At 47.5% G+C, this 24,807-nt stretch overlaps 1 protein-coding gene across 1 annotated transcript in view; it reads left to right on the top strand.

The window, feature by feature from the left end:
• Positions 1–24,807, top strand: part of CDC73 (cell division cycle 73) — a 418,707-nt gene that overhangs the window by 70,702 nt on the left and 323,198 nt on the right. The window contains exons 3-5 of the mRNA XM_063940193.1: positions 9,624–9,693; positions 11,925–11,987; positions 12,068–12,120. Coding sequence (XP_063796263.1) covers positions 9,624–9,693; positions 11,925–11,987; positions 12,068–12,120 — 186 coding nt within the window. The remainder of the gene's footprint in view (positions 1–9,623; positions 9,694–11,924; positions 11,988–12,067; positions 12,121–24,807) is intronic.

The following is a 24,807-nucleotide window of genomic DNA, read 5'->3' as shown; positions in this document are numbered from 1 at the left end:
GTGCTTTCACAGGTAAGGTTGCTGCTAGTTAATCAGCTTGCAACCTACAAGTGCGACCCAGGTTACTGGTGCATTACCTTCTCAGGATGCAGTCCTTCATTCAGTTTGTGCAGTGTTGGCAAAAGTCTTAGGGTCTTTCCAACAGATTCTAGAAGGAGGCCGCACATCCAAGTGCAGACCTTCCAGGACAGTTCTACATCCCTGTCTGATATTTGTTCCCATAGATTTTGAAACTTCCTTATCCTAGGGGGATCCATACCACAAGATAGACACCCTGATCAGGACAGTCAAGTCTGCTCTTCTGATCAATGGGGTCAATTCAATTTGCCGACCGTTGAGTAGCGCCGGGAATTAGCTTCCGACGCTATTCAATTCTGCTCATGTTAAGACGGCAAATGCCCGTTCTCCCGGACTTAAGTTGATTTGTCAGGAGAACGGGTATTCTCCGACTTAACTCCCTTGCGTGATGCTGATTCCCGACAGAATCAGCCTCGCGCCGGCCGCGTGCCAGCAATTTTGTCCTGATTGTTCGCACCCCCTGGGGTTCTAGAGGAATTCCCGACAACTAAGTGTCACATGTCGCTGTATTGAATAGCACCGGGAGCTAATTCCAGGTAATACAGGTATTAAGCGTTAGAGGAGGGTAATTGCAGAATTCCCTTCTTATGCTCACCTGGAGGACCTCCTAACGGATGCATGGGATAACCCTAAGAGGCATTTTATCTGGTTGATGCTGTTATTGCCCACTTAGTTAAAAATACTGCCCTCCCTATTCTCGACACAGCATCCCTTTAAGGATCTGACGTTAGAACACAGGAAACTTCCTCAAGGTGATTTGTTCTATTTTCGGGTGCTATTGCACGATTTTTCCGAGTAACTTTCGGCCGCTGGGCTGATGTCCCCAGAGTTCAGGGTGGTGGGCTTCTATCATTGAAACATTAATTTTTCACTGCAGATAAGAATCACTTGACCCATCTAAGACCCATCTAATCTGCCCATTACGCATGAACATGCACACACTTACACACTAGAGTTAATTGTTGTCGGGAGCCAGTTAACTTACCAGTATATTTTTAGACTGTGGGGGGAACAGACATGAGAATGGGGAGAATATACAAACTTCACGCAGTCAAGGTAGGAATCAAACCCATGACCTCAGTGTTGTGAGGCAGTAATGCTAACCATTATACCATCCGTACTGCCCCTTGGCGAAGCGGTGATAAACACTGGTATCCTGACCTCCAGTGTCTGCAGGGCAGCCAGAAAAGCTTCGTTCCTGGTGCATTTTCCTTATTCAGGAGATATCCTCTTTGGTCTAAAATTGGACAATGTCGTGGCTTCAGAGCAACATCCAGAATGGCCTCCCTTCATCCTGTGCAGCCCAGGACGTGAGCATCTCTGTTTCACTCCTTAGGGCTGCAGGGCAAAGCCAAGGGCCTGTCCTTTTCTAGATGCCAGGGTTCCTCCTCCAAGCGCTCCGCGCCCTGAGGTAAACATCCTTGGTCTTCCGGTCACCAAGCCAGCTGTCGGGTCAGCTGCATGGGGCAGTACTCCACCTGGGAGACCCCAGTGTGGAAGGCTAGTTTCTTCATTTGCATTACAGTTTCTTCCCAGCTGCGATTCGCATGTTGAATAGTGAGAAAGTATTCTCTTAATTTGTGTCTTGATGTTATTTTCTCATACGTCCTAGAGGATGCTGGGGTCCACTTCAGTACCATGGGGTATAGACGGTTCCGCAGGAGCCATGGGCACTTTAAGACGTTTTCAGAGTGTGAACTGGCTCCTCCCTCTATGCCCCTCCTCCAGACCTCAGTTTAGAAAATGTGCCCAGGCAGACTGGTCGCACTCTAGTGGAGCTCGACTGAGTTTCACTAAAAGACTTTGTTAGGTTTTTTTTTTTCAGGGAGACTGCTGGCAACAGTCTCCCTGCTTCGTGGGACTTAGGGGGAAGAAGTAGGAACCAACTTCCTGAATAGTTTCATGGCTCTGCTTCTTGCTGACAGGACACAGTTAGCTCCTGAAGGGTACTGAACACTAGCTGTGGCTATGCGCTCACTCCCACAGCACGCCGTCACCACCCTAATAGAGCCAGAAGTCAGAAGACAGGTGAGTGTATTACCGGACGTCTGCAGAGAGGGATCTCCGGTCATCGTGACGGCTCAAGGTACCGCGCAGCGGGCGGTAACGCTGCACGAACATGCTCTTCATAACACAGGCACAGCAGGGTGCAGGGCGTGGGGGGGGGGGCAGCATGAAACCTGCTCTAAAACTGGCTAAATGTAGCATATGATGCCGAGGCACAGTCCTATGCCCCCGCCAGTATAAAAAATATTGTGATATTTTCTGAGGAAAAACGCGCCATTACAGGGGGCGGGGCTTCCTCCTCCAGCCAGCACACTGCTCAGCTCCATTTTCTCCAGGCAGGCTGCAGGGGAAGAAACGCTGGTCCTCCTCCACTTCTCAATCAAGTATCAGGGTGAAATAAAGGAGGGGGGGGGGGGGAGAGAGTGTATATTGGTGCTCAAGTATACAATTTGGCATTGTAAAAGCGCTAAAAGTCTCTGTAGACATTTTATATGACACAGGGATTTTAGTCACTGGCGCTGATTTGTGAACTGGCAAGTCCCTTCAGATTTTACTGTGGGTCTGTCCCCTATAAGCACCGGAGTGTCTGTGGGGTGTGTGTGCACATGTGTGACATGTCTGAGGCAGGGAGCTCTTCCCCTGAGGGAGCCATTTTAGGGACACAGAGTTTTAAAGTGGTGGCGCTGCCGGCACACCATGAGCCTGAATGGGTGAAAGAATTCCGTAATAGTGTGAATCATATCAGTAAGAGATTGGATAAGTCTGAGTCTCATGCAGAAACCTGGAGAAAATCCGAGGAAGATGTGATTTTTAGTGGTTCTGTTTTCTCTTACGTCCTAGAGGATGCTGGGGACTCCGTAAGGACCATGGGGAATAGACGGGCTCCGCAGGAGACATGGGCACTAAAAAGAACTTTAGATATGGGTGTGCACTGGCTCCTCCCTCTATGCCCCTCCTCCAGACCTCAGTTTGATACTGTGCCCAGAGGAGACTGGGTGCACTACAGGGAGCTCTCCTGAGTTTCCTGAAAGAAATAATTTTGTTAGGTTTTTTATTTTCAGGGAGCCTGCTGGCAACGGGCTGAGGAGAGAGAAGCAGATCAAATGCTAGGCTCTGCTTCTTAGGCTACTGGACACCATTAGCTCCAGAGGGAGTCGGAACGCAGGTCTCTCCTCGCTGTTCGTCCCGGAGCCGCGCCGCCGTCCTCCTCACAGAGCCGGAAGATAGAAGCTGGGTGAGTATAAGAAGACTTCAGAGGCGGCAGAAGACTTCAGATCTTCACTGAGGTAACCGCTGCGCGCCATTGCTCCCACACAGAACACACACGGCAGGCACTGAAGGGTGCAGGGCGCAGGGGGGGCGCCCTGGGCAGCAATTTACACCTCTAGGACTGGTAAAAATAGATATATTGGCTCTGTGGGCTGTATATAGGTATCCCCCGCCAGTTTTTGAATGGATTCGAGCGGGACCGAAGCCCGCCGCTGAGGGGGCGGAGCTTGATTCCTCAGCACTAACCAGCGTCATTTTCACCACAGCACTCGCTGAGAAGCTGGCTCCCCGGACTCTCCCCTGCTGAACACGGTGACAGAGGATTTTAAAGAAGGGGGGGGCGCACATAATTTGGCTATATATCTATATATATCTATATATATCTATATATATATATATCTATCTGTGCTATATGGGAATTTTTTCCAAAGTCATTGGCGCTGGGTGTGTGCTGGCATACTCTCTCTCTGTCTCTCTCAAGGGCCTTGTGGGGGAACTGTCTCCAGATTAGAGATTTCCCTGAGTGTGTGGGGTGTCGGTACGCATGTGTCGGCATGTCTGAAGCGGAAGGCTCTTCTAGGGAGGAGGTAGAGCAAATGAGTGTGGTGTCCCCGTCGGCAAAGCCGACACCTGACTGGGTGGATATGTGGAATGTTTTTTAATGCAAATGTGAATTTATTACACAAGAGGTTGGACAAAGCAGAGTCCAGGGAATGTACAGGGAGTCTAGCCCTGCCTTTTACTATGTCGCAGGGACCTTCTGGGTCTCAAAAGCGCCCACTATCCCAAGTAGTAGACACGGATACCGACACGGATTCTGACTCCAGTGTCGACTATGATGATGCGAAGTTGCAGCCAAAATTGGCTAAAAGTATTCATTATATGATTATTGCAATAAAAGAGGTGTTGCATATCACAGATGACCCCTCTGTCCCTGACACGAGGGTGCGCATGTATAAGGAAAAGAAACCTGAGGTAACCTTTCACCCATCTCATGAGCTAAACGAGTTATTTGAAAAGGCTTGGGAAACTCCAGACAAAAAACTGCAGATTCCCAAAAGGATTCTTATGGCGTATCCTTTCCCGGCTAAGGACAGGATACGGTGGGAATCCTCCCCAAGGGTGGACAAAGCGTTGACACGCTTATCCAAAAAGGTAGCGCTGCCATCTCAAGATACCACAACCCTCAAGGATCCTGCTGATCGCAGGCAGGAGACTACCTTGAAGTCAATTTACACACATACTGGTACATTACTCAGACCGGCGATAGCGTCGGCTTGGGTTTGTAGCGCTGTAGCAGCGTGGACAGATACCTAATCTGCTGATATTGATACGCTGGATAAGGAAACCATTTTATTGACCCTGGGTCATATTAAGGATGCTGTCCTATATATGAGAGATGCTCAGAGAGACGTTGGCCTACTGGGTTCCAGAGCCAACGCTATGGCGATTTTCTGCTAGACGAACCCTGTGGACCCGACAATGGACGGGTGATGCCGACTCGAAGAGGCATATGGAGGTTTTGCCTTACAAGGGTGAGGAATTGTTTGGGGAAGGTCTCCGGACCTAGTTTCCACAGCTACTGCAGGTAAATCAACTTTTTTGCCTTATGTTTCCTCACAGCCTTAGAAAACGCCACATTATCAGATGCAGTCCTTTCGGTCGCATAAACCCAAGAGAGTACGGGGATCTTCCTTTCTTGCCAGAGGTAAGGGCAGGGGGAAAAAGCTGCCAACTACAGCTAGTTCCCAGGAGCAGAAGTCCTCCCCGGCCTCTACAAAATCCACCGCATGACGCTGGGGCTCCGCTGAGGGAGTCCGTCCCAGTGGGGGGGACGTCTTCGACTTTTCAGCTACATCTGGGTTCACTCACAGGTGGATCCCTGGGCAATAGACATTGTTTCCCAGGGTTACAAGCTGGAATTCGAAGAGGTGCCTCCTCGCCGGTTTTTCAAATCGTCCCTACCGGCTTCTTCCCCAGAGAGGGATATAGTTTTAAATGCAATTCAAAAATTGTGTCTTCAACAAGTGGTGATCAAAGTTCCCCTGCTTCAGCATGGGATGGGGTATTACTCAACCCTGTTTGTGGTCCCAAAACCGGTCGGTTCGATCAGACCCATTTTAAATTTAAAATCCTTAATCCTATACTTAAAAAGGTTCAAGTTCAAGATGGAATCGCTCAGAGCGGTCATCGCCAGCCTGGACGGTGGGGAGGGGGGGGATTATATGGTGTCCCTGGACATAAAGGATGCATACCTTCATGTCCCCATATATCCGCCTCATCAGGCGTTCCTGAGATTTGCTGTACAGGATTGCCATTACCAATTTCAGACGTTGCCGTTTGGGCTTTCCACTGCCCGAGGATTTTCACCAAGGTAATGGTGGAAATGATGGTGCCCCTGCGCAAGCAGGGTGTCACAATTATCCCGTACTTGGACGATCTCCTAATAAAGGCGAGATCAAGAGAGCAGTTGCTGAACAGCGTATCACTTTCCCTGAGGGTGTTGCAGCAGCACGGCTGGATTCTCAATATCCCGAAGTCACAGTTGGTTCCGACGACCCGTTTGCCTTTCTTAGGCATGATTCTGGATACAGACCAGAAAAGGGTTTATCTCCCTATGGAAAAGGCCCAAGAACTCATGAATTTGGTCAGGGACCTCTTGAAGCCAAAAAGGGTGTCTGTACATCACTGCACTCGAGTTCTGGGAAAGATTGTGGCATCTTACGAGGCCATTCCATTCGGCAGGTTCCATGCGAGGACTTTTCAGTGAGACCTTCTGGACAAGTGGTCCTGGTCACATCTACAGATTCATCAGATGATCAGCCTGTCCCCCAGGGCCAGGGTATCTCTCCTGTGGTGGCTGCAGAGTGCTCACCTTCTAGAGGGTTGCAGGTTCGGCATTCAAGACTGGGTTCTGGTAACCACGGATACGAGCCTCCGAGGTTGGGGAGCAGTCACACAGGGAAGAAACTTCCAAGGTCTCTGGTCAAGCCAGGAGGCTTGTCTACACATCAACGTACTGGAATTCAGGGCCATATACAACGGCCTTCGTCAAGCGGAGAATTTGCTTTGCGACCTACCGGTTCTGATTCAGTCAGACAACATCACCGCAGTGGCTCATGTAAACCGTCAAGGCGGAACAAAGAGCAGAGTGGCAATGGCAGACGCCACCAGGATCCTTCGCTGGGCGGTAGTTCATGTAAGCTCTCTGACAGCAGTCTTCATTCCGGGAGTGGACAACTGGAAAGCAGACTTCCTCAGCAGACACGATCTACATCCAGGAAAGTGGGGACTTCATCAGGAAGTCTTCGCAGAGATTGCAAGTCAGTGGGGACTGCCTCAGATAGACATGATGGCATCACGCCTCAACAAGAAACTACCAAGGTATTGCGCCAGTTCAAGGGATCCTCAGGCGGTAGCAGTGGACGCCCTGGTGACACCGTGGGTGTTCCAGTCTGTCTATGTGTTTCCTCCTCTTCCTCTCATCTCCAAGATATTGAGAATCATGAGACGAAGAGGAGTACAGACAATTCTCATTGTTCCAGATTGGCCTCGAAGGGCCTGGTATCCGGATCTGCAGGAAATGCTCACAAGATCCGTGGCCTCTTCCTCTCAGAGAGGACCTGTTACAACAGGGACCCTGTCTGTTCCAAGACTTACCGCGGCTGCATTTGACGGCATAGCGGTTGAACGCCGGAACCTAGCGGAAAAGGGCATTCCGGATGAGGTCATTCCTACTCTGATAAAGGCTAGGGAAGGACGTGACAGCTAAACATTATCACCGTATATGGCGGAAGTATGTATCTTGGTGTGAGTCCAGGAATGCTCCTCCGGAAGAATTCCATCTGGGCCGTTTACTTCACTTCCTACAGACTGGAGTGAATTTGGGCCTAAAATTAGGCTCCATTAAAGTTCAGATTTCGGCCTTATCCATTTTCTTTTAGAAGGAATTGGCCTCTTTACCTGAAGTACAGACTTTTGTGAAGGGAGTACTGCATATTCAGCCTCCTTTTGTACCTCTGGTGGTGTCTTGGGACCTTAACGTGGTGTTAAGTTTCCTTAAGTCACATTGGTTTGAACCACTTAAAACAGTGGAGTTGAAATATCTCACTTGGAAGGTGGTCATGTTGTTAGCCTTGGCTTCGGCTAGGCGAGTTTCGGAATTGGCGGCTTTATCACATAAAAACCCCTATCTGGTTTTCCATGTGGATAGAGCGGAGTTGCGGACCCGTCCTCACTTCCTACCTAAGGTGGCCTCATCCTTTCATATGAACCAACCTATTGTTGTGCCTGTGGCTACACGTGACTTGGAGGATTCCGAGTCCCTTGATGTGGTCAGGGCTTTGAAAATTTACGTGGCCAGAACGGCTAGGATTAGAAAAACAGAAGCACTGTTTGTCCTGTATGCAGCCAACAAGGTTGGCGGCCCTGCTTCAAAGCAGACTATTGCTCGCTGGATCTGTGATATGATTCAGCAGGCGCATTCTACGGCGGGATTGCCGTTACCGAAATTGGTTGAGGCCCATTCCACTAGGAAGTTCGGCTCGTCTTGGGCGGCTGCCTGAGGGGTCTCGGCACTACAGCTATGCCGAGCTGCTACTTGGTCGGGATCAAACACTTTTGCAAAGTTCTATAAGTTTGATAACCTGGCTGAGGAGGACCTCCTGTTTGCTCAATCGGTGCTGCAGAGTCATCCGCACTCTCCCGCCCGTTTGGGTGCTTTGGTATAATCCCCATGGTCCTTACGTAGTCCCAGCTTCCTCTAGGACGTTAGAGAAAATAAGATTAGATACTTACCGGTAAATTTATTTCTCGTAGTCCGTAGAGGATGCTGGGCGCCCGTCCCAAGTGCGGACTTCTTCTGCAAAACTTGTATATAGTTATTGCTTACATAAGGGTTATATTATAGTTCATCGGTTTGGACCGAGACTTTGTTGTTTGTTCATACTGTTAACTGGGTTGTTTATCACAAGCTATACGGTGTGATTGGTGTGGCTGGTATGAATCTTGCCCTTGGATTACGAAAATCCTTTCCTCGTACTGTCCATCTCCTCTGGGCACAGTTTCTCTAACTGAGGTCTGGAGGAGGGGCATAAAGGGAGGAGCCAGTGCACACCCAGAGTCTAAAGTCTTCTTAAAGTGCCTATGTCTCCTGCGGAGCCCGTCTATTCCCCATGGTCCTTACGGAGTCCCAGCATCCTCTACGGACTACGAGAAATAGATTTACCGGTAAGTGTAAAATCTTATTTTCTCCTAGTCCATAGAGGATGCTGGGCACCCAGCCCAGTGCGTACTTTTCCTGCAGTTGTTCATTTGTTCAAATTGGTTTCAGCATGGTTGCTGTAATGTTCATGCCCTTTGGCATGTTTTGTGTTGAATGCCATGTGTGCGGCATGGTTGAAGTGTGAGCTGGTATGAATCTCACCATTAACTTAAAAGTAAATCCTTTTCTCAAAATGTCCGTCTCCCTGGGCACAGTTCCTATACTGAGGTCTGGAGGAGGGGCATAGAGGGAGGAGCCAGTTTGCACTCTGAAAAAGTCTTAAAGTGCCCTTGGCTCTTGCGGAACTGTCTATACCCCATGGTACTGAAGTGGACCTCAGCATCCTCTACGGACTAGGAGAAAAGGATTTACCGGTAGCTGTTAAAATCCTGTTGTTTTTTTGTTTTTTTTTTGTTTTTTTATTCCGCGATTTTTCTGTTAACTGTACTACTGTGTTTCTGTACAATGTAATTTCATTTCAATTTTTTTTCTGTTTTTGCTTATGACAGTAAATCTGTATTTGTTTGTTCATATTCATTCTTCCAGCTATGGTGACGGATTACATTCCCATGGTTTTTGTTTTTTTGTTATAGTAGGTGGGAGTGTGCTTTTTCCCCCCCCCTTATATGTACTCCATATACATTACTGAATAAAATTAGGAATATTTATTCCATGAAATATACAAGTTTCCTTACCAAAAAATTAGCTCAGGTATGTTTATACAGGTAATATATAAAGGAAGTTATAGATAATTATTTTTGAATTAAAATGTCTTCTGGACTTTAATTTATTATTTGTCACCGTGGTGACACAGATCTTCTTATTAAGACCCAATTTAGTGCGATTGTATGAGTCACGGAAATCCAAGGTGACTTTTTTCTTTGTTACCCTGTTGTCTTATGTACCCTGGATTTTTGGTAGTTCCTCTTGTATGCAGATATCTGCTGTATAGGGCTTTTTTTAATATGTACGTGTGTAACATTTTATTTATGACTCTTGTTTTCAGACTGAAAATATTCCTGTCGTCAGAAGACCTGACAGAAAAGATCTTCTTGCCTACTTAAATGGGGAAACCTGTAAGTTAAATGTAGTGGTGCTTCTTGATGGGGACTACACACTTTTTCTTAAACAAATTAAATAGAAAGTACAGAATGTCCTTTTTGTAATAAAAAATACTTGGAACACTTCAAGAGTCACTATAATAAACTCAAAGTGGGATATTACATTGTCCCCACTAAATTTGCGTGCAAAAAAAGGGGTATTATCGCTTTTTTTGCCCAATGTTTCGCTTTGGACTATTCAATTACACCCTGTTGTTTAGCGCAAAAATGTACTCATGTTCTTACGAAAGCACACAGTTTTCGGGATATCTTCCTGTACCTATGTGTTCGCGAAAAAAGCAGGGAACATAGGGCTGCTTATCGGGGATGGCAGGCATCATCATATCCCCCATAGTATTGAAAGAATGTAAAATGTTTCTGGAAGGTTAGTATAGATGTTTGAATAAGGCAGAAGTTCAAAATGGTGCCTCTTAAATTTGTGTGCTAAATGTTCTATTCAAGTTTCGTACTAATGTCTGTTTTCAGTTTACTGATAGGGGCTGATGTACTAAGCCTTGAGAAGTGATAAAGCAGTAATAAAGAAGTGATAAGTGGAAGGTGAAAATGCATCAGCCAGTGAGCTTCCTAGCTGTCCTTTTTCAAACCCGTAATGATTGGCTGGTGTGTTATCACCTTCCACTTATAACTGCTTTATCACTTCTCCAGGCTTAATACATTTGTCCCAAAGTTCCAACACAAGTTCAGTCACCGTACATGGCAGAATTATCACTTGGGGTTCTGTAATACAGATATAAAACTGTACCAAAGTGAGAACAAGCTGAGAATCTTCCAAATTATACCATTCATCAGTTAGTGTCATGGCTGCAGCATACATGGTACTGTAGCCTCTGGAACTGACTCCTTCATCATTATGGTTTATGTACAAGCCTCCAGACTTGTTTGTTAGCATTGTGTCTTACAGCAAGACAATGTGCTGAAACACAACAAATTGCACTTCTCATGGAATGGAGTGGAAACAAAGTCTTGGAAACGCAAGTCAGTCTCCGAGTTAACATATAATTGAGCATGGTTTGTTGGAAATTAGACTGCTATCAAAATCATGTCTACAGTAAAGACGACTTAAACTGAAAGACAAAAACATAAGTTTAATCTGTCACCAAGTCCTCTTTCACATTGCAAAAATAACCCGGTATTGACCCGGCATACTGCCCGTGTCGACACGGGTTACTGTGCAATGTGAAAGGGGCCATGCAGAATTCCCTAGTCGCCTGACCCAGTAATTCAACCTGGGTTATAAGAAGGGTTATTCCTGGGTTGAATTCCAGGTCAGTGGCAGTGTAAACGGGTTCCCGGGTTGATGCGAACCGGGACCCGTTCACTACATAGGGTGAGGCGGCGCAAAGATGAGCTCATCTCCCAGCGCCGCTGCCGGCAGCACCCCCCGCAGCTATGGCAACGGATCCGGCAAATTGCCGGGTCGGGAAGTCAGCGCTTAGACTCCAATGCCGGATCCCACCCCGGAAAGGACCCGTTTCCAATTCCCGGGTGGGATCCAGCATTGGAGATGTGACAGGGGCTTAATAATCTAGTTTTACTTTGGTACATAGTTCTTGGTGCAACAGCATTTTATGCAGAGGGATGTGTTCTCTCCTAGGTACGTTCCACCAGCCTGAGAAGGAACCTTAGAGATGTGGGGTAAAAAAGAGGGTAACCCGCGGCTGAGCACTCTAGTCCAGTTTAAAAGCTCTAATCAAGCTTTTAAACTGAACCGTGTTTGACCCTGGTCTTTTGCTGCTGGTCTGCAGCATAATACACCAAATAAGTCGTTTTTTTTAATGTAGTAAAACAAAAATAAAGGTTCAGGGGCAAAATCAGACATCTGTTTTAGTGATTGGTAGCTGGTTGATGCAGTGTTTGATAGGAATGCTTTTTCAGCTAAGACTGTTTTATGTTTAGTTCTATTTTCTTTTTAATTTGTCATTACGGTCTATGCCTAAAAAGTTCCTTTGTCTAAAATGTTGTATTATCATAGAATAGTGTCCTTCTATGCTTTTTCCTGGTAACTATTCTCCTAGTACTCAAAACAAATTGTTTGGGAGATTATCAGTAATAGTTTTCCTAATTGTTTCCAAAGCGAAAAGTTGATCCAAAAACATGCCAGCTTCTAAACTCAAATACTTGTCTAATTAATAGTCTTATTTAATAGCAAGTTATTCATTTTCCCTCTTCTTCTTGTTCACATGCAGCAACTTCTGCCAGTATAGACAGAAGTGCACCATTAGAAATTGGCCTTCAACGATCCACACAGGGTAGGTATATTATGCTTACACTCCCGGAAAGATAGTTGTGTGGCCATTTAATATGTTAAAACAACTATTTGGTCTTCCAGTGAAAAGAGCTGCAGATGAAATATTAGCAGAGGCAAAGAAACCAAGAGTAGAGGTAAGTTCTTCCTTTTGGTCTTGCTTTTGGTAATTGTTGTTCCTAAAATGTATCTAAACAACTTAGCAGGAGGCATTTTCAGAACATTTTGAACTGTAATATAGAGCTTACCATTTAGTTTCAGTTAAGTTCACAATGGGTTGAAACAACAATCTTAATTGTGTGAATTTTTTTTTTTGCCATTAGAAGGGGTGTTAGGGTTAGGTACTGGTAAGGGAGGGTTAGGGTTATGTAGCTAGCGGGCAGGGTTGGGTTTAGGCAGTGGGGAAGGGAGGGTTAGGCACTCACAAGGGAGGGTTAGGGAAGGGAAAAGGTGAGGCTTAGGGGGCTTAATGGGGGGCTGTTGGGATTCTTATGGACTAGATGCCACTGTTTGTATACCGACAGCCGGCATCCCGTCTATCGGCAAATCATACTGAACCCTGTGGAAGATCTCTGGAGGATCTGAGGCTGATAAAATGCCTGTTTGTCTGACAGGCATTTTATGAAGGGTGTGCTATGTTTCCGTGTACACAAAACGTATATTTACAAAGTGAACATTACATTGTTTCAAATTATTGGCTAGAGGAGTCCTGTGCATATTGCGCTTAATTTGTGGGAACACAAAAATTGCAAGGGCCCAGGTCTGGACTGTACGGCGTATGTTCAAGTTCCTGGTACGTTCATGGGCCAGAAAAAACACCACATTCTGGACTTGTGGGCAAGGTGCATTGTCGTCATGGGAAAGGGCACTTCAAGTTCTTGGATGGCACCTGGAAATGACTTCCAGCGCTTGCAGGCACTGGTTGGCATACCAGTCCCCAGTGACTGTGTGCTGCTACATGACCAGTCTTTACCACAAAAACAGTCACCAAATGCTTGGCCACGCTGCGCTCACTTCGGAACTTCTGTGGCGGCACATCTCCAGCTGGGGTCCACTGGGCTGATTGCTTGGTCTCGGTCACAACTGTAGAACGCAGACTTATTGCCACTGATTATCTCCCAGACAGAGTCTTAGTGACTGCCATCAAACCTAGCCAGCATGTTGCAGCGCAAAGTCTCCTCTCAAGGCAGCTGATGGGTCACTCCATCGTGCAGAAAAATTGCCCGGGCCAAGCTTTTTGTAATTTATCAAGTGGATAGATCTTGATGAGATGCGTATCTGCTTCTCTAATTGGGCGACAGTCACCCTGGTGTCTACCTCATCTATGGAATGAACAGCAGCAATGTTGTCATCTGTGATGGCAGACATAGACTAGCTGCAGCACTCCTGATCTTCCAGGGAGTCTCATGCTTTGAAATTCTACAAAAAACTCAAACAGTGGTTCGGGATGGTGTTTCCTCCCTAAAAGCAGTTTGCAGTAGTTCAATACTCTTCTGCTGTCGTAGGCCAGCCTCTGTCGAGCTCAATAATGAGTTAGTTAAGGAAGTGAACATATTACAGTGTGCAGTGCTGCTTATATATAGTTCTGTGCCCAGGCATTTCACAAGACCTTTAGTTAGAGATTACTGCGCACAACCAAACAGTTGTGTTGCGTCTTCTCTACCCATACACTGCACATCCGGAAACTTATTGCACCCCCCTCGTATTTTCTAAACATATGAGCCATGTTTTTATGGGACAAAGAAATCGTAGGCACATGATGCTATGTGCCACTGTGCATCTGGAACTGTGCGGTCATTGTCTGTGGCAACCCAGGAAATGAGAAGCTTGCTGCCTCATGTTTTGGGGGATTTTGGGAACAGTACTTATGTAAGATGGATGCACCTGTTGCTTCTGTCTCCAGGGCACTTACATTATGGATTGATACCCTTTATAATGATGATTACACATGATTAACATCCAGTACTTGTGATTCTAAAAGTCAGTGGTTTTCTTTTATGAAGCATCGCTAAACTATTCTATTTTCCTCCAAAAGTGTGGCTCTAGCAGTTGTTGCAGGCCCACAATCAAGGAATTGTTTAACAAAGTGTTTTTCAAACTCTGTCCTCATGGAACCCTAACAGTGCATGTTTTCAACGTATCCTCAGGAATAATTAGTACCACCTGTTGATGTATTGTGTTAGTTAATTAACACAGTGGTGCTTGTAAGTTTGTGAACCCCTCAGAATTTTCTGTATTTCTGATGAAATTTATCCTAAAACTACTTCAGATTTTCACACAAGTCCAAAAAGTAGATGGAGAACCAAATCAAATAATTGGACAAAAACATTAGACGTACTCATTTTTTTTTGTGTGGAAAATGATCTAATTTCACATATATACGCGAGTGTCAAAAGTATGTGAACATTTAGGCTTGGCAGATATTTGAAGGTGAATCCAGAGTCTTGTATTTTCAATCTATGGGTTGACAATCAGGTGTGAGTGGACAAACGGTTTTCTTTTTTTAAAAGAACAGGGATCTTTCAAAGTCTGATGTTCAGAACACATGTTGTGGAAGTGTATCATGCCACTAACACAGGAGATTTCTGAGGACCTCAGAAGAACAGTTATTGATGATCATCGGGCTGGAAAAGGTAACAAAACCATCTTTAAAGAGTTTGGACTCTACCTATCAACAGTCAGACAGATTGTGTACAAATGCAGGAAATTCCAGACCATAATTACCCTCCCCAGTAATGGTGTGTAATAGTTTGGTCACAAAGGAACCCAAGGTAACCTCTAAGTAACTGAAGGCCTTTCTCACATTAGCTAATGTTCATGAGTCCACCATCAGGACACTGAACAGCACTGGTGTTTTTGTTTCATTTGTTTAGTTTGATTCTCTTTATCTACTTTCAGAACTTGTGTGAAAATCTGAGGTAGTTTTAGGCCAAATTTCAGCAAAAAGATAGAAAATTCTGAAGGGCTCACAAACTTTTAAGCACCACCATCTTAATCTAAAGATTTCTACATGGAGTTCATCTCGGGTCACTTTAGATGGGAGATTGGTGGTGCGATAACATTTGAATTCCCCCTTTAGAGCCCCCCAAAAATTCCTGTGGTGTTGGAAGGATTGAAGACTAATTGATGAGTGTTACACTCTGAACTAGTATGGATTGTGTTGTCCCAGCTTCCAGCTACAGTGGTATAAGGTTCTCCTCTAATTTAGTACATTTGCTTCCAGAGCAAAAGATGTCTAGGTGCAAACATTCAGGTAATGAGGTCGGTATGGCAGGTCCTATTGAACTTTCAGCCACTTTAGAGTCGCACCTCTCAGCATCTTTTCAAGCATCATGATCATGTTTGCTTCTGTAAACTGCCAAGACTTCACACACACTAACACCATGATGACAATTTTGGACAGTCATGTTATGTGCAGCTCTGCATGTGGCAGTTAAACAACAGGATTACAGATCACCTCCGTTAATATCAAGTTCATCCAGGGGAAAAGGACTTGTAAGAAGTGGTTTTTCTACTATGTTTGGATTTCATTAAATAAAGCTGATGGAAGTGGTATTTAACAACAAGGTAAAGCTATCCCAATTCTGTCATAATGACCCTAGAGTAGAGAGAATAGATGCTTGGTCAATACTGTGGCACATTCAGCTGGTGTTTATATTCCATCCTTTCTCCGACGTCCTAAGTGGATGCTGGGACTCCGTAAGGACCATGGGGATCAGCGGCTCCACAGGAGACTGGGCACAACTAAAGAAAGCTTTAGGACTACCTGGTGTGCACTGGCTCCTCCCACCAAGACCCTCCTCCAGACCTCAGTTAGATTCTTGTGCCTGGCTGAGCTGGATGCACACCAGGGGCTCTCCTGAGCTCCTAGAAAGAAAGTATATTTAGTTTTTTTATTTTACAGTGAGATCTGCTGGCAACAGACTCACTGCAGCGAGGGACTAAGGGGAGAAGAAGCGAACCTACCTAACAGGTGGTAGTTTGGGCTTCTTAGGCTACTGGACACCATTAGCTCCAGAGGGATCGACCGCAGGACCCGACCTTGGTGTTCGTTCCCGGAGCCGCGCCGCCGTCCCCCTTACAGAGCCAGAAGCATGAAGAGTCCGGAAAATCGGCGGCAGAAGACTTCGGTCTTCACCAAGGTAGCGCACAGCACTGCAGCTGTGCGCCATTGCTCCTCATGTACACCTCACACTCCGGTCACTGATGGGTGCAGGGCGCTGGGGGGGGGCGCCCTGAGGGCAATATAAGACACCTTGGCTGGTAAATCACAATATATAGTCCCAGGGCTATATATGTGATAGTGATAAATTACCCCTGCCAGAATCCATAAAAAAGCGGGAGAAAGGTCTGCCGAAAAAGGGGCGGGGCTTCTCCCTCAGCACACTGGCGCCATTTTTCCTTCACAGTGCAGCTGGAGGACAGCTACCCAGGCTCTCCCCTGTAGTTTTCAGGCTCAAAGGGTTAAAAAGAGAGGGGGGGCACTAAATTTAGGCGCAATATATGTATACAAGCAGCTATTGGGGGAAAAATCACTCAGTTATAGTGTTAATCCCTGCATTATATAGCGCTCTGGTGTGTGCTGGCATACTCTCTCTCTGTCTCCCCAAAGGACTTTGTGGGGTCCTGTCCTCAGTCAGAGCATTCCCTGCGTGTGTGCGGTGTGTCGGTACGGCTGTGTCGACATGTTGGATGAGGAAGGTTACGTGGAGGCGGAGCAGAGGCCGATAAATGGGATGTGAGTGGATGGATAGGTGGAAGGTATTAACCGACAATGTCAACTCCTTACATAAAGGGCTGGATGACGTAACAGCTGTGGGACAGCCGGCTTCTCAGCCCGCGCCTGCCCAGGCGTCTCAAAGGCCATCAGGGGCTCAAAAAACGCCCGTTACCTCAGATGGCAGACACGGATGTCGACACGGAGTCTGACTCCAGTGTCGACGAGGTTGAGACATATACACAATCCACTAGGAAGATCCGTTACATGATCTCGGCAATGAAAAATGTGTTACGAATTTCTGACATGAACCCAAGTACCACATAAAAGGGGTTTTATTTTTGGGGAGAAAAAGCAGCCAGTGTTTTGTTCCCCCATCAGATGAATGAATGAAGTGTGTAAAGAAGCGTGGGTTCCCCCGATAAGAAACTGGTAATTTCTAAAAAGTTACTGATGGCGTACCCTTTCCCGCCAGAGGATAGGTCACGTTGGGAGATATCCCTTAGGGTGGATAAGGCGCTCACACGTTTGTCAAAAAAGGTGGCACTGCCGTCGTAGGATATGGCCACCTTGAAGGAGCCTGCTGATAAAAAGCAGGAGGCTATCCTGAAGTCTGTATATACACACTCAGGTTATATACTGAGACCTGCAATTGCCTCAGCATAAATAGTGCTGCTGCTGCGTGGTCTGATACCCTGACAGATAATATTAATACTCTAAGACAGGGATAATATTTTGCTAACATAGAGCATATTAAAGACGTCGTCTTATATATAAAGGATGCACAGAGGGATATTTGCCGGCTGGCATCCAGAATTAATGCAATGTCCATTCTGCCAGGAGGGTATTAGAAACCCAGCAGTGGACAGGTGATGCTGCCTGTAAAAGGCACATGGAGATTCTGCCTTATAAGGGTGAGGAATTGTTTGGGGATGGTCTCTGGGACCTCGTATCCACAGCAACAGCTGGGAAGAAAATTTTTTACCTCAGGTTTCCTCACAGCCTAAGAAAGCACCGTATTTTCTGGTACAGTCCTTTCGGCTTCAGAAAAGCAAGCGGGTCAAAGACGCTTCCTTTCTGCACAGAGACAAGGGAAGAAGGAAAAAGCTGCACCAGCAGCCAGTTCCCAGGATCAAAAATCTTCCCCCGCTTCCTCTGAGTCCACCGCATGACGCTGGGGCTCCACAGGTGGAGTCAGGTGAGGTAGGGGCGCGTCTCGGGAACTTCAGGGACTAGTGGGCTTGCCCACAGGTGGATCCCTAGGTTCTGCAAATAGTATCACAGGGAATACAGGCTGGAGTTCGAGGCGACTCCCCCTCGCCGTTACCTCACATCAGCCTTGCCTGCTGCCCTCGGAGAAAGGTAGTACTAGCGGCAATTCACAAGCTGTACTTCCAGCAGGTGAAATCAAGGTACCCCTCCTTCAACAAGGCCGGGGTTTCTTTTCCAAAATGTTGTGGTACCGAAACCAGACGGTTCGGTGAGACCCTTTCTAAAATTGAAAGCCTTGAACACTTATATACGAAGGTTCAAGTTCAAAATGGAATCGCTCAGGGCGATTATTGCAAGCCTGGAGAATTTCATGATATCACTGGACATCAAGGATGCTTACCTGCATGTCCCTATTTACCCTCTTCACCAGGAGTACCTCAAAATTGTGGTACAGGATTGTCATTACCAATTCCAGACGTTGCCGTTGGTCTGTCCCCGGCACCGAGGTATTTACCATGGTAATGGCCGAAATAATTATCCCGTACTTGGACGATCTCCTTATAAAGGCGAGGTCCAGGGAGCAGTTGTTCGTCGGAGTAGCACTATCTCGGGAAGTGCTATAACAGCACGGCTGGATTCTGAATATTCCAAAGTCGCAGCTGGTTCCTACGACGCGTCTACTGTTCCTGGGTATGGTTCTGGACACAGAACAGGATAAAAAGGGTTTCTCCCGGAGGAGAAGTCCAAGGAGTTGTCGTCTCTAGACAGAGACCTCCTAATACGTATACAGGTGTCGGTGCATCAATGCACGCGAGCCCTGGGAAAGATGGTAGCTTCTTACGAAGAAATTCCATTCGCCAGGTCCCATGCAAGGATTTTCTAGTGGGATCTGTTGGACAAGTGGTCCGGGTCGCATCTTCAGATGCATCGGCGGATAACCCTGTCTCCAAGGGCCAGGGTGTCGCTGTTGTGGTGGCTGCAGAGTGCTCATCTTCTAGGGGGCCGCAGTTTCGGCATACAGGACTGGGTCCTGGTGACCACGGATGCCAGCCTTCGAGGCTGGGGGGCAGTCACACAGGGAAGAAACTTCCAAGGCTATGGAAAAGTCAGGAGACTTCCCTACACATAAATATTCTGGAACTAAGGGCCATTTACAATGCCCTAAGTCAGGCTAGACCCCTGCTTCAACACCGGCCGGTGCTGATCCAGTCAGACAACATCACGGCGGTCGCTCATGTAAACCGACAGGGCGGCACAAGAAGCAGGATGGCGATGGCGATGGCAGAAGCCACAAGGATTCTCCGATGGGCGGAAAATCATGTGTTAGCATTGTCAGCAGTGTTCATTCCCGGAGTGGACAACTGAGAAGCAGACTTTCTCAGAAGACACGACCTCCACCCGGGAGAATGGGGACTTCATCCAGAAGTCTTCCAAATGATTGTACACCGTTGGGAAAGGCCACAGGTGGACATGATGGCGTGCCGCCTCAACTAAAAGTTACAAAGATATTGCGCCATGTCAAGGACCCTCAGGCGATAGCTGTGGACGCTCTGGTAACACCGTGGGTGTACCAGTCGGTGTATGTGTTCTCTTCTCTTACCCAGGGTAATGAGAATAATAAGAAGGAGAGGAGTAAGAACTATACTCATTGTTCTGGGTTGGCCAAGAAGAGCTTGGTAACCAGAACTCCAAGAAATGATCTCAGAGGACCCATGGTCTCTGCCGCTCAGACAGGACCTGCTGCAGCAGGGGTCCTGTCTGTTCCAAGACGTACCGCGGCAGCGTTTGACGGCATGGCGGTTGAACGCCGGATCCTGAAGGAAAAGGGAATTCCGGAGGAAGTTATCCCTACGCTATTTAAAGCTAGGAAAGAAGTGAACACAAACCTTTATCACCGCATATGGCGGAAATATGTTGCGTACTCGGAGGCCAGGAAGGCCCCAAAGGAGAAATTTCAGCTAGGTCGATTTCTGCACTTCCTACAGTCAGAGGTGACTATGGGCCTAAAATTGGGTTCCATTAAGGTCCAGATTTCGGCTCTATCGATTTTCTTCCAAAATTGAACTGGCTTCACTGCCTGAAGTTCAGACTTTTGTTAAGGGAGTGCTGCATAGTCAGCCCCCGTTTGTGCCTCCTGTGGCACCGTGGGATCTCAACGTGGTGTTGGATTTCCTGAAGTCGCATTGGGTTGAGCCACTTAAATCCGTGGAGCTATAATACCTCACGTGGAAAGTGGTCATTCTGTGGGCCTTGGCGTCGGCCAGGCGTATATCAGAATTGGCGGCTTTGTCATACAAAAGCCCTTATCTGTATTATATATGGATATGGCGGAATTGAGGACTCGTTCCCAATTCCTTCCTAAGGTGGTATCAGTTTTCATGTGAACCAACCTATTGTGGTGCCTGCGGCTACTTGGGACTTGGAGGATTCCAAGTTACTGGACGTAGTCGGGGCCCTGAAAAGTATATGTTTCCAGGACATCTGGAGTCAGGAAAACTGACTCGCTATTTCTCCTGTATGCACCCAACAAGCTGGGTGCTCCTGCTTCTAAGCAGACGATTGCTCGCTGGATCTGTAGCACGATTCAACTTGCACATTCTGCGGCTGGACTGCCGCACTCTAAATCTGTAAAAGCCCATTCCACGAGGAAAGTGGGCTCTTCTTGGGCGGCTGCCCGAGGGGTCTCGGCTTTACAACTTTGCCGAGCTGTTACTTGGTCGGGTTAAATCATTTTTGTAAGAGTCTACAAGTTTGATACCCTGGCTGAGGAGGACTTAGAATTTGCTCATTCGGTGCTGCAGAGTCATCCGCAATCTCCCGCCCGTTTGGGAGCTTTGGTATAATCCCCATGGTCCTTACGGAGTCCCAGCATCCACTTAGGACGTCAGAGAAAATAAGATTTTACTCACCGGTAAATCTGTTTCTCGTAGTCCGTAGTGGATGCTGGGCGCCCATCCCAAGTGCGGATTGTCTGCAATACTTGTTTATAGTTATTGCCTAACTAAAGAGTTATTGTTGAGCCATCTGTTGAGAGGCTCAGTTATATTTCATACTGTTAACTGTGTATAGTATCACGAGTTATACGGTGTGATTGGTGTGGCTGGTATGAGTCTTACCCGGGATTCAAAATCCTTCCTTATTGTGTCAGCTCTTCCGGGCACAGTATCCTAACTGAGGTCTGGAGGAGGGTCTTGGTGGGAGGAGCCAGTGCACACCAGGTAGTCCTAAAGCTTTCTTTAGTTGTGCCCAGTCTCCTGCGGAGCCGCTGATCCCCATGGTCCTTACGGAGTCCCAGCATCCACTACGGACTACGAGAAATAGATTTACCGGTGAGTAAAATCTTATTTCTCTGACGTCCTAGTGGATGCTGGGAACTCCGTAAGGACCATGGGGAATAGCGGCTCCGCAGGAGACTGGGCACATCTAAAGAAAGCTTTAGGACTATCTGGTGTGCACTGGCTCCTCCCCCTATGACCCTCCTCCAAGCCTCAGTTAGATTTTTGTGCCCGACCGAGCAGGGTGCAATCTAGGGGGCTCTCCTGAGCTTCTTAGATAAAAGTTAGTTTTAGGTTTTTTATTTTCAGTGAGACCTGCTGGCAACAGGCTCACTACATCGAGGGACTAAGGGGAGAAGAAGCGAACCTGCCTGCTTGCAGCCAGCTTGGGCTTCTTAGGCTACTGGACACCATTAGCTCCAGAGGGATCGAACACAGGCCCAGCCTCGGAGTCAGGTCCCAGAGCCGCGCCGCCGGCCCCCTTACAGAGCCAGAAGCAAGAAGAGGTCCGGAAAATCGGCGGCAGAAGACATCCGTCTTCATCAAGGTAGCGCACAGCACTGCAGCTGTGCGCCATTGCTCCTCATGCACACCTCACACTGCGGTCACTGATGGGTGCAGGGCGCTGGGGGGGGGCGCCCTGAGCAGCAATATTAACACCTTGGCTGGCAAAAATACATCACATATAACCCCCAGGGCTATATGGATGTAAATTAACCCCTGCCAGAATCCATAAAAATGTGGGAGAAAAGGGGCGGAGCTATCTCCTTCAGCACACTGGCACCATTTTTCCCTCACAGCTCCGTTGGAGGTAAGCTCCCTGGCTCTCCCCTGCAGTTAATACACTACAGAAAGGGTTAAAAAGAGAGGGGGGGGGCATAATTTAGGCGCAGTATACAATATATATGCAGCTATAAGAGAAAACACTTTTTTATAGGTGCTATCCCTGTGATATATAGCGCCCTGGTGTGTGCTGGCATACTCTCCCTCTGTCTCCCCAAAGGGCTTTGTGGGGTCCTGTCCTCTATCAGAGCATTCCCTGTGTGTGTGCTGTGTGTCGGTACGGCTGTGTCGACAGGTATGTGGAGGATAATGAGGTGGAGGCGGAGCGAATGGCTGTAAATATGTTGTCACCCCCTGCGGGGTCGACACCGGTGTGGTTGAACTTATGGAAGGATTACGTGAAAGTGTCAACTCCTTACATAAAAGGTCGACGACACGGAACAGCCGGCTACTCAGCTTGTGCCTGTTCCAGCGTCTCAAATGTCATGGGGGGCTCTAAAATCGCCCGCTACCTCAGATAACAGACACAGATGTCGACACGGATACGGACTCCAGTGTCGACATCGATGAGACTGGTGTACCCTCCAAATAGGTCCACCCGTTACAGGATTGAGGCAATGAAAAATGTATTACACATTTATGATTATACCCCAGGTACCACGTAAAAGGGTATTGTGTTTGGTGAGAGAAAACTATTAGTAGTTTTGCCTGCATCTGAGAAATTAAATGAGGTGTGTGAGGAAGAGTGGTCTTCCCCCGGTAAGAAATTGATAATTTCTACAACGGTTATTGGCAGCGTACCCTTTCCCGCCAGAGGATAGGTCACGCGGGGAAACACCCCATAGGGTAGATACAGCGCTTACACGCTTATCAGAAAAGGTGGCACTACCGTCTCCGGGTACGGCCGCCCTGAAGGAACCTGCTGATAGAAAGCAGGAGGTTACCCTATAAGATATGGTCACACACTAGGGCATTATATTGCGACCAGCCGTTGCTTCGGCATGGATGTGCAGTGCTCCCGCTGCGTGGTCAGATTCCCTGTCGGAAAATAACTATGGATAGGGACAATATTTTGCTGAAAATAGAGCATATAAAAGACGTGGTCTTATACATGCGTGATGCACAGAGGGATATTTGCCGGCTGGCATCAAAAATAAGCGCTAGGTCCATTGCCGCCAGACGGGGGTTATGGACTTGGCAATGGTCAGGCGATGCCGACTCGAATCGGCACATGGAAGTTGCCATATAAGGGGGTAAAACTGTTTGGGGATAGTTTTTCAGACCTCGTTTCCACAGCTACTGCTGGGAAATTGATTTTTTTGCCACAGGCTACCCCACAACAAAAGAAAGCACCGTATCATCAAGTACAGTCCTTTCGGCCCCAGAAAAGCAAGAGGGCTAGAGGCTCATCCTTTCTGCCGAGAGGCAAAGGTAGAGGAAAAAGCTGCAACACACAGCTAGTTCCCAAGAGCAGAAGTCCTCCCTGCGTCCGGTAGGTCCACAGCATGGTACTGGGGCTGCTCAGGCGGACCCGGGTACGGTGGGGGCCCGTCTCAGATATTTCAGCGGACAGTGGGCTCTCTTACATGGATCCCTGGGTCCTTCAAGTAGTATCTCAGGGGTACAGGCTGGAGTTCAAGACGTGCTTCCCCCCGCCGTTTCCTAAAATCTGCCTTACCGGCACCTCCCTCTGCCAGGGAGACGGTGTTGGTGGATATTCAACACTATAATCACAACAAGTGATTGTCAAGGTGCCCCTCCTTCAGCAAGGAAGGGGTTACTATTACACAGTGGTTGTGGTACCGCAACGGTTCGGTGAGACCCATCTTGAAATTAAAATACTTGAACTTTTATATCAGAAGATTCAAGTTCAAGATGGAATCGCTCAGGGCGGTTATTACGAGCCTGGACGAGGGGGATTACAGGGTCTCCCTGGACATCAAGGATGCGTACCTGCATGTCCCCATTTACCCCCCTCACCAGGAGTACCTCAGATATGTGGTACAGGACTGTCACTATCAGTTCCAGGCGCGGCCGTTGGTGTTGTCCACGGCACCGAAGGTCTTTACCTAGGTAATGGCCGAAGTGATGATACTCCTTCGCAAGAAGGAAGTTTTTATTATCCCGTACTTGGACGATCTCCTGATAAAGGCGAGGTCCAGAGAACAGTTGGTAGTGGGGGTAGCACTCTCTCGGGAAGTGCTACAACAGCACGACTGGATTCTCAATATTCCAAAGTCACAGCTGGTCCCGACGACACGTCTTCTGTTCCTGGGAATGTTTCTGAACGCAGACCAGAAAAGAGTGTTTTTTCCAGTGGAAAAAGCCGAGGAGTTGTCATCTCTAGTCAGAGACATCCTAAAACCAGGACAGGTGTCGGTACATCAATGCACAAGAGTCCTGGGAAAAATGGTAGCTTCGTACGAAGCATAATTCCATTCGGAAGACTCCACGCAAGGACGTTCCAGTGGGACCTGTGGGACTAATGGTCCGGGTCCCATCTACAGATACAACAGCGTATAACCCTGTCAGCAAGAAACAGGGTGTCACTGCTGTGGTGGCTGCAGAGGGCTCATCTACTAGAGGGCTGCAGATTCGGAATACAGGACTGGGTCCTGGTGACCACGGATGCCAGCCTTCGGGGCTGGGGTGCAGTCACACAGGGAAGAAATTTCCAAGGAGATTTCGCTTCACATAAATATTCTGCAGCTAAGGGCCATTTACAATGCCCTAAGCCAAGCAAGGCCCCTGCTTCAGAACCAGCCGGTACTGATCCAATCAGACGACATCACGGCGGTCGCCCATGTAAACAGACAGGGCGGCACAAGAAGCAGGAT

The sequence above is a fragment of the Pseudophryne corroboree genome, chromosome 9 (assembly GCF_028390025.1).
Source record: "Pseudophryne corroboree isolate aPseCor3 chromosome 9, aPseCor3.hap2, whole genome shotgun sequence".
NCBI lineage: Eukaryota > Metazoa > Chordata > Amphibia > Anura > Myobatrachidae > Pseudophryne > Pseudophryne corroboree.
Note: the sequence above shows the minus strand (reverse complement) of the source record. Positions and strands in the feature narration are given on the sequence as shown.